The sequence below is a fragment of the Poecilia formosa genome, unplaced genomic scaffold, assembly GCF_000485575.1.
Source record: "Poecilia formosa unplaced genomic scaffold, Poecilia_formosa-5.1.2 Scaffold21, whole genome shotgun sequence".
Classification (NCBI taxonomy): domain Eukaryota; kingdom Metazoa; phylum Chordata; class Actinopteri; order Cyprinodontiformes; family Poeciliidae; genus Poecilia; species Poecilia formosa.
In genome coordinates, this window is record NW_006799960.1 from 3,725,622 (window position 1) to 3,736,305 (window position 10,684).

At 41.5% G+C, this 10,684-nt stretch overlaps 1 protein-coding gene across 1 annotated transcript in view; it reads right to left on the minus strand.

Annotated features, from left to right (window-relative positions):
• Positions 1 to 8,631, minus strand: part of jarid2b (jumonji and AT-rich interaction domain containing 2b) — a 111,779-nt gene extending 103,148 nt beyond the window's left edge. Inside the window, exon 1 of the mRNA XM_007547774.2 lies at positions 7,999 to 8,631. Coding sequence (XP_007547836.1) covers positions 7,999 to 8,043 — 45 coding nt within the window. The 5' untranslated portion in view covers positions 8,044 to 8,631. The remainder of the gene's footprint in view (positions 1 to 7,998) is intronic.
• Between the last annotated feature and the right edge of the window lie 2,053 nt (positions 8,632 to 10,684).

Genomic DNA, 10,684 nt, shown 5'->3' on the forward strand with positions numbered 1-10,684 from the left:
CATTGTTGGGATTTCCTGATCTTAGAAGCACAGTTAAATATTTTTACATTACGCAGACGCGTGGGTTTGACAGCAAATCTGACATTTTAGGCGCAGAGAAAAGCGTGTAAGAGAGTGGGGGATCAATACTTGACTGAGCCTCTGCTCTGCTGCCTCATCCCCCGAGGCTTAATTCGCTGGATGTTTAAAGACGAGCGATTCACAATAGGGGATCAGATGGGATTGACCACGGGATGAAAATGTGAGGAGTGTTTATTAAACCGATGTCGCCGAGACTAGGAGCGGTGGGTGAAGAGGGTGAAGGTGCAGCCGAGATCGTTCAAGAGGTTGTCCAAGAGACACCCGTAATGGTTATTAACAGCTAAAGCCCGTCTAAGCTGCAATCGCCTGGTGATACAAGAAGGCTAAAAAACAAGCTAATACCTCCTATTTAAGCTTTAAAGCATGGGAATCAAACCTGAATGTTGAGGAACAAAACATGAACACTGAAAGGCTGATCATATCACAAGCAGAAATAAAATACACATAGTGCTTTAAGAAGAAATAAAATTTAAAAAAAAGAAACTCGTCTCCTTTGACCCCAGAATTGCTGAATTGTCCTTCAAGGGCCTATGTAAAGTCCACAAGGCCAAAGCAAAGACAAAGCTAAAGTGTTGATTCAGCTTCATGGGGATACTGAACGGATAAGCAGCGGCAACCATCCACACACACACACACACACACACACACACGCACGCACAAACATGGATGAGTGAGCATGTGTGTCCGCAGACATACAAACACATGCAAGCAGCCTTTCAGAGCCTGACCAGCTGTCCTACCCCCTCCCACCTTCCCATCCCCGTCTCCATCCAAACCTACGGGAGGCCGGAGGATATAAATCACTCGAACGAAGACGTGCACAGAGGGAACACAAGTGGTGTACGTGACACACACAAACCTACATCGCTGAGTCCGAACTTGCCTTGCTTCATCTACCAGCGCATATGCAGTCAAACACACCTACGCGTGCTTTTACACACACATTGTATAACAAAAACAGTCACGCCCAGTTTATGGCATTACGCATGCAAATAGCTCACACAGTTTATGTGTGCGCAAGATACGGAGCAGAGTTGGCCTCAAAGTCAATTTATCTCACCTACTGACTCCAGGTGTACGTTTAATGACATGAGTGAGTGAGTGAGTGAGTGAGTGAGTGAGTGAGTGAGTGAGTGAGTGAGTGAGTGAGTGAGTGAGTGAGTGAGTGACGAAGAGATCAAGCTTGGTGCGAGCACCTGATAAGCAGAGAAGGTTTTATTGCAACACAAGAGACTGGGCTCTGCATTACATAATGTGGAAAACTTAAGAGAGTAAAGGTTACTCGTGTTGATGAACCGTCCTTTGGTCGTCCAAACTGAAACCGCTGGCCTCAGGGCGCCAGCAGGGAGGACGTCAGCTCTCCTGGCAGAGGCACACCTTGTAGATCATTTTCCCATAAAAGCCTTCCCTGCTTTCAAAATTATGTTCCTATAGATACTAAAGCTTGCTTCTGATAGGGCAATGCTGTGAAAAATCTCAAAATGTACAACAGTCAATTATGATTCCTTTGTTTTAATCTTAAAGGAAGAAAAAAATGAGTCAAGTTGTTTAAAACCACATTTAAATCCCAATGCGATCGTTAAAATATATTTTACATTTTAAAATGAGTCGTCTCATTTTCTGATTTTGGCGCCCATCAATCATCCTTGTAGCGCCCAGTCTTACAGCATTCAGGCGCTATGGTAACTATGTGAGCTTCGTCATACAACCCACCCTCGTAACCACCAGGAGGTTAGAGTAACTACGTAATCAGCTTTATATCATTAAGCTGCTACAGTAACTACAGGCTTCTGATATCACCCTTGAGCACTGCGGCTTTTTCAGCGAGGTCTACACCGGCTAGCTCATGCTAAAAACAGAAAGGCTGATACAAAATGTGGAGCTATTGACAAGACAATCTTTTATTTAGAGGCATTTAAGTCAAAGGTGAGCACAATATCCGACCGATTCTCAGGAAGTTACCAGTTAAGGGGTTAATTAAATTATAAGTCTAAACACACGACTTTGATTAAATTTTAGAGATTTATTTTGTCCAGTGAGTCACAGACAGAGGAAGAAAAAAAAATTACACTTAATGATCTAACTTCAAAACTTGGTTTTGCTGCTCATAGTTGCTAATGTAGCTATTTGGGAAAATCATACCTGATCTGGAGGCCAAAAGCAGCAGTCAGACGGTCCCCCTTTTTATTATTTGAATAATCGTCTATTTATACACTCATCACTAAGTTGAAAACATAAGTTTTGATGTGGCAAGTTAAAGATAAAGAACAATCTCTGATTAAAAGTCTCTAGAAAAGCCTTTATTCTTCAGTAATTCTGATCTTTATCTATGGAGCGAGGAAAGAATCCTGGAACCTCAATTATTTTTCCCTGCTCATCCCCTCGTGGAAAATAATAATTCCTCACTTTTCGGGACTGGATGGGAGCACTGAGTGGGCAAGCCAACTTTACTCCTCAGAAATGTCTCTGGCAGCAGCAACTGAGCAAGGCCAGAGTGATGCGAAGCTGGGCCTGCAGCGTGGGAAGGCTGCTTCCTCACATGAACCACAACAAGTGATGTTCACCAAACTGCCAAATTTAATTATTTAGCATGTGTCGCTAAATAAGAGGAAGAGATGAGACCGACTAGGTCTGATTATGCGTTCTGTGTTTCCCTACATCTGAGGTTTGTTTTGCTCTCTCTCTTTTTTTTTTTCTTTTTTTTAGCTCTTTGGAAATCCAAATGATGGATTCTTGTCTTGTTTGGAAACTGATTCTCTCTCGTGCTGATAAATACAGCATGGTCATGGGAAAACTGACTAAGCAGAAACACGCCCATGAGGATGACACTCATTTCATAACTGCCTTTCACGTGTGCCACGTGGAGTGCAACCATAGTGAATGTATGGTAGTAAAATAGACAGGCCGTAAAGCTCCTCTTTTGCCAAAGTGCACTCAGCTTTGCCCTGGTAGCCATAGTGACAAAGGGGTTGCAAAGTGAACCCTGCCATGTTGCACATGTGAGGAGGAGAGAGATTATGAAAGAAGAATTTGCATTGAAACATAAGGTTAAATGAAGCGCACAGAGAATCGAGCACGGCGAAAAAACAACCCCCGACCCTCTCCTTCGTGGGCCCGCATGGGGCCCACATTTCATTTGGACAGGCCAAAGAACGCCAGAGCGAGACAGAGGGGACACAGAGATAAAAAGAGGAAAAGGAGGAGAAGAGGGGCTGGAGGGGGGGTGAGGGGGTCTGAGTCTGTGGCTTTGCACTCCCCCGGCTCTCTGTTTTTGTTTCCTCTTTTTGTGCAAGCTCCGGCGCACACACTCGCGCAGCGCAGTGGATTTTCAACTTGGTCCTCATCAGTTGTGGGCCTGATGAAACGAACACTGACAGCCTCTTTACATTTGTAAAGGCCCCTGCAGCAGCTGGGCTTGTCACACACACACACATGCGCGCACGCGCGCACACACACACACACACACACACACACACACACACCTAAAGGCTTTGAATCTGAGGCCTAGCCCGAGCTTGGGCCAACAGGAAGAGCCGACTCTGCACAAAATGGCCCTGGCCGCACTGAGCTGCGACTCTCGCTAACATGGATAACCATCCACAAAATACGTGTCATGTTTTGTTAGACAGAACAACACCGCCCTGCGTCAGCCTTTGATACCTCATCCATGACAACGTTTTTTACCATTTAACCACAAGCTTTGTAGAGTAAAAATAATAAAACAAACCTACACAAAATGCAGTTTTCCACCTAGATTTAATAAAAAATAAAAATAAAAAAAATTGGCAGGGTATTTTACTTCAGGAGGTATTAATGTGTCTAATCATAATCATAGCCAAGCCCTGTTTGCCTTAATTATATTTTAAATCATTCTAAATTTTAATATCAGTCGCAGACAGCGAGTGTTTGTTGGGAGCACAAGGTGGGGGTTAAGGGGCAACAACTCACACTTGTGTTTCAGGGGAAATGGTTAAGCCAAGCATGTATAATTGTCTTACGCTAATTAGGGGGAGGCAAAGAGAGGGAGGAGGGGTGGAGTGATCCGTATGGGCCAGGAGTCCCGTCTCAAAGGCCTGGAGAGGAACTCCTGGAGCAGAAATCTGCACGCTTGGTGGGAAAGAAAAAGACAATTTTTTTTTTTTTTAAGACCTATTTTGGTCAACCACATCTGCGAAAAAAAGAAAAAAAAAAGTCTAGGCCTTAAAAAAAGAAATCATGTCATTTCAGAAAGGTTTACAATAGCTGTTCTATTCTGGATCTAGCTTAAATTTGGATTTAAGTGACTCATCATTTCCTTAAACATCCCGTTTCCATTAATGCAGGGGAAGATTTACACACATGGCCTAGTTAAAAAAAAACCAAAAAAAAAAAAAAAACCTTATCTTTGCCGTCTGTAATCAAACTCCTCCTTCAACAAACAGCAGCCAGTTTTAATTAATCTCAACTATCGTGAATGAAACTGCTCGGTCACGTCAGAGTGTATCGAGTAACTACGCTGCGACCCAAAAAAATAGGAACAAAGATCAAGCTGTTCTTCTGTCAGCCTTTCCAAACATCTGTCTCCTTCAAGTCGCCCCACATTTGCGCTGCTTTCCAATAAAGCCTGATACATCAGCACATTGTGTTACTGACACCGAGGTGCTGAAAGGAAACAAAAAACATCTGGTGGCCATAAGAGGTCATGCATGCAGATGTGTTAAATCCCTATAAAAAAAAGACTGTTTTTTTATGTTGGTTTTTTTTTGTGCACTTCCCTAAAAAAAAACAAAAAAAACAAGTGGTAAATTCAAACTAGTAAGTGCCAACTATAAGCTATTTCTTTAGTATGTTAATGTGACACTTGTGAGGTAGAGTCATGTAGCCATAAATTGAAAAACAGTCTTCAAGAAACTATTACTCTGGCTGCAATGGAGCATTAATGTTTCTACTTTCAGACATAATGTTGCTCATATAAAACTGTTGCTCAATTTAGCAACCTATTTCGTAATACTCTTAACTTTCTGGGTTTATTGTGGAAATCTGTTGGCCAACAACAAGGCCAAAGCTTAGAATAGGCTAACAGCGACCGCAGCCCAAGATCATAATGTTTTGAGGTTACCCCATTTTTTTTTAACGAATGGTAGTTTTGAGAGTAACGTCTAATTATTGTTCCAAGCAAAATATCTTATCAGGTAAGGTGTTTCAATCTGTCGAACCTAAGCAATCTGCAACAATTTGAAAATAGTGAGCCCCATGTAATGACCAAATCTGCAACATTGAACAGAACATACACACCTCCTTTGGTTTTGTTTGTTCTGTACTGTTTTGGAAATGGTTGTATGACCACATGAAGGTTTGACATAGTTAAATGGATGAAGATATTTCTAGAAATGATGCAGTGTTAAACAGATAAATTCAGAGAAACTCTATTTTCATGTAGACAAGAGCCTTTGTGTTCCTAACTAAACATCAATTGCAAATTGTACGCATAAAACAATTTCTCTTGGTACTAAGGATGTCTAATTATATTGTTTTTTCATTACCAGACATAAAAAGTCATAACTTTTAAGAAAAGGTACTGCAATCCTGAGACAATAACAATAAATGATTGGTGCAAAGCACACAAACTGTGGTAAAAAAAAAAATGCTGTTTGTACTATTTTTCCACTGTTTGTTCCATTAGATTGTTGGTAATCCACTTAAAAAAAGGACTTAAACCCAGTGTATAAGATACGCTGTGCCTCCAAGCTGCCCGGTGAGATAGCTACAGCCTTAAACAGGCTTCACTTACGCCAGTAGGTGATGCAGTGAACTTAGTCTGTGTTCCCAACTGGTGGAGAATTTCATCATTTATCCGAGTTAATTTACATTTATAGTAAGTTGAGTTTTCGCAGTCAAGCAAATGCTGAATTAAATCAAGATTGCTAAACTAAGCATGACAAATACATTGGACAATAAAGCTCACAGTATGCTAATCAGCTAAAGGTGTTGCTAGATAGTGGCAAAGTGATTGCAATACAATGCTTGGTATGTGTGGAATGTTCACTTTTTTTAACGCCCCCGCCAAAGTAGGCTTTTGTATCAGACACAAAATTTCTTTCCATTATGACCTATGAAGACGTCACACTAACGTGTGAATTGATTGAACAAATCACAGATCTTCAGCCTACGGTAGTTTCTTCAGTAGCCATGATGGTTGCCAAACAGATTGTTTTTCTTTTTTTAAGAGACTGATGGAGTAAATACTTGTATGTATGAATGTGTGTCATTGCTTACCAGATGACACTTTCATTTTTGTTGTACATCCTACAATAACACTAAAGGTAACAACTGAATGTTTACTAGATATTATTAATGGAATTGATTTGTCCTGTTCAGTGGCATTCTGATTAGAACAGTTTCACAACGGGGAATAAACACCATCAAAAAAAAAAAAAAGTGATACAATTATACAATTTTGTGACCATCTCTAGTTGATAGGGAACCAGAACTGTCTGTTGTCCAGGGGCCTACATACATCCTGCTAAGTCCGACACCTTGCCAACAAGAGGAAACACTTTTTAGAAACGCTTCAAATCATGTTGTTCTGGGGTTGTGATACCAGCTATGAAGGTTTAGGACAATTTGAGAACAGAAGTGCAACAAACTTTAAATCTTCAGTCACTAAGGAACCATGCAACCAGTACTCGAAACAAACCACACAATGATGACATTCACGCTTTGCGAGGTTTGAAGCAAATGAAAGAAGAGACTGGTATTTGTCCAAAACGCGCAAGGACGCGAGTTAAAAAGCCAACACCAGGCGGAATAGTTCCGTTTCACAGGCCCCCCTTCCCCATAAATTCACCAGAAAGAAAATGGTCGCTTCGTGCATAAGCCTCTGCAATGCGACTGAACTGAACACAGCCTCTTTTTTTAAAAAAAAAAAAAAAAAAAGACTGGGTCGTTTGAGAACACGGTGTTCAAACGCCATAGGCCGTCTATAGCGGTGTTGAACGTAAATTATGAGACCAAACGCCGGTGAGCTAAGCACCTCTCTGTAGCATTACAGAAAAAATGGAGTTGCGCTGCTGCAATATACATCTACTCCTTCGCAGAGGTCACACAGAGAAGATTGGAGAAAAATACAGAACGTGGTGGAGTTTAGATGTTAAAATGGACCAATGAACACCATAAGCACATATAACCGCGTCCATTTGTCGTGTGTTAAGTGTTGGAAATTGGGTGAATACGCAGAAAAGCGTGACCCTCTTTTCCTGCTGCTCTGCCCGACTCTTTATGGAGAAAATTAAAGAGCCACAGCAGTCCGGCGAAACGTGTCGCCCCTGCAGCGAAAAAATAATAATAACCAAACACATCCCCTGCCACAACACAGTCTCCTTACACGCGTTTCCACAATGAGAGTGGGGTTTTAATTGTTAAATAATTCGCTGTGAAGACAGAAACGCTCAGCATGGGACGAAATGGAGCAGAGCTATGGCCGACAGGCTCGTCTTCTCCGAGCAGCAAGAAGCGAGGAGCGAACAAAAAACGATGGGGGGGAAAGGCTTTCCTGAAACGTGTTTGCAAGATTGTTACTATTTAAAACATTTCCCACCCTTACGTCACAGCACAGACGCACAGGGCATCCCTTCAGCACAGGGAAAACGAAGCAAAATGAGCAAAACAGTCCGCCTTGAAGCAAAGCAGAGAGCCCTAAAACATGTCTGATGTCGAAGAACCCGCTGGAGCTCAGACACTAAATAAACACCACAGTCTCTTTATAGCACAACTATGTCACTGTTTAAACTTCTATTTGTTACATTTTAGAGGATATTCGACTCAGACCGTGCATAATTGTAACCTTCCCAGCCCCCGATGAAAAAGTTTATGGGTTTTCACAAAGGCAAACTTGAATAGATTTCGGCGAGCATTTCAAGCAAACACAATTCTACTTACGTATTTCTTCTGGATGATATTCCTCCTAGGTCTTTCCTTGCTCATTATGCAATCCTCCAAAAGTAAAATGTTTGGCTATAGAGAGAATGGCCACATGAATTTCTTTTCTTTCGCTCTCGCCTCTCCGGGGCTCCACCAACAACTGACTATTTAAATCCCCGGCTCTGTGAGGAAAAGCTCGCTAGCTCTTGCAGAATCCTTCCTTTCGGTGTTTCCTTATGGGTTTATATAGAAATCCCAGGATTCAAGCTTCGGCGACGAGCAGAGACGGACCAGACCCGAACTCATTCAAGGATAACATAGTCAAAAAAATAAAAAAATAAAAATAAGGACAAAAAACAAACGCACAACAATAAGTTCCATTCGCCCGAACGGCTCTGCTTCTCGTCTCTCCCCCGATCTCTCGCTCTTTCTCTCTTTCGCTCTCTCTGTCTTCACGCACATGAACACCGCTGAAGGGGTTTAAATGTCGCCGAGTCACATCTTTATTCAAACGAGCAACAGCAGCGGGGGAAAGAAAAATGAATAAATAAAAAAATGAAAACAAATAAAACGTTTGTCGTCGCGTCTTTCCTAAGCTGGAGCCTGCGGTCGTCGAGAGAGCTCTCCAGCGGCACTGCTCTGCCTACTGAGAGCAGCTCCTTTCTTCCTTGCCTCAGCCTATCACAGCCCCCCTACCCAGTGGCAGCTCTAGAAAATGTTACATGGCGAGGTGGGGGGCAAAAAAAGTGGCAAGAGCTCTAGGCACGGTGGACCTCCTCGGTGTACTATACCAAAAAAAAAAAAAATCAACTTTAAGTAAATAATCAAGAAGATATCCACAAAACACTTTGTTGTCACTGTCTCTTCTATGAAAGACATTTTTTAAAGGGGCAGTGTAATGTACATTTTGTAGTTTTACATTATGTTGTGATGTTATTTCTTCATCAAAAACATGTAGTGTTGCTTTATCTTTCATGCATGTTTTATAAATCCTTTAATCTCCCATTCGGTGCAAAATGCTTAGTGGGACCAAGCACTGCCTTCGAGGACGAAGCTCCTCCTCTGAGCTGCAGTTTTCAAGCTTCCCACAGCAGAGCCAGCTCAGTTTGTGGCAGAAGCAGCTTCCTGTGGCACCTGCCACAGCTTAGTAGGGGGGCAGCTGCCATAGGGTGCCAGAGCTGCTGTGGCTGCTGATGTTGTTTTGGGGAAATGCCAGTGATGCCGATTTTCTGAAAACGTGTAAGTTATATTGCCTGTTAGTAAATTATTATTAGTTTTGAAATGATGTTGTGATTTAACTATGTAAAACCTGTAATACTTTTGACTGCATTTACGTGATGGAAAGTGGCGGTTCCGTTGACACTAGGTGCCATGGCTGCAGTGGGAGCCGCCACCAGAAGCTTGCTGTCTCTCGCAACCAACCTTCGGCCTCACTCAGCACCCCTCCACCGCAACTCCCCCATTCAGCTCCTTCAGACTAGTCAGCAGCAATTAGCAAACACCTGCACAGTTCCTACTGAGGAGTTACTTCTCCTGCAATGGGGAGTAACCCCTCATTTCAGGAGTTACTTCTCAGTGCAATGCTGGTAAAAAACGTTGTTCAACCCTTTATGAGGATGTTATGATGACTTTCCAAAGGCAGAGTGTTGGAAAGAGCAGGACTTTCTTAAAGAGACAGAGGCAAGATTCATGGCATTAAATTGCGAAGTAAAAGTGCATTTAAATTATATTTGATATTTACAAAGTTTTGACAGAAACTGAAGGTAACATAGTTATTTGATTGTGCAATAAAATTGTATTATCTCTCTGGAAAACAAAAACTTTGAGTGTAAACGTCATTTTGTCTCATCTGCCAAAATAAATAAAAAAATTCTCACTTTCTTTAAAGTGGGAATTCTCTATATATATCTCAGCTCCCAGAACTTCATTGTGAGCGCTTTCTCTTGTGTATTTTGCATTTATGTGACTTTAGGCACTAGGTTTGCTCATAAGATCTCATGAAATTGATCTTGTTCGGTGTGTTTTCTGTTTCATCATGCCTCAATTTACAATACGTGAAAAAAAAAAAAACAGCGATGTGCAAATAGCAACAGCAAAGACATTCGATATTAGAAAAATTGTACAAATAACAGCAGGTAAGTAAATGCATATTAAAATTGATGGAAGCAGTGATGGTTATAGCATCTAACAGCTGCTCAGAGGAAGGACATATGATACCACTGCTTTGTGCACCTAGGATGCAGCAGTGTGTCACTAAAGGAGCTCCGCAGTTCAGTGACATGTCTCATGCATGGGATGGGAGAAATTGTCAAGGAGTGACGATATTTCAGCCAGAGTTCTTCTGTCTTCCATCAGGTCATAGGGCCATCTTAGGACAAAGCTGACCTTCCTTTTAAAAAAACACATTAACCTTATGGTTAGAGGGTTAGTTTTCTGAAGTAATGTGTTCTTAAAGATAATAGGCTAACTAATATTAATAACAGTAGCTTCACATAATAATTCAAGTGTACCTTTTTTATCTGAAAATGTGGGGTTTTTCTTTGTTCTCTTGATACGTTTTTGGCACTGGAAAACTGAAATGTCTTCATTTGAATTGAGCGCCTCCTGATGTTGTAATTCCAACTTGGATAGTTCAGTAAACCTCTGAAAATATGCTCAGTGTGGCTGCTCTTCATAAAAAGAAAATAAAAAAATAAAAAAAATG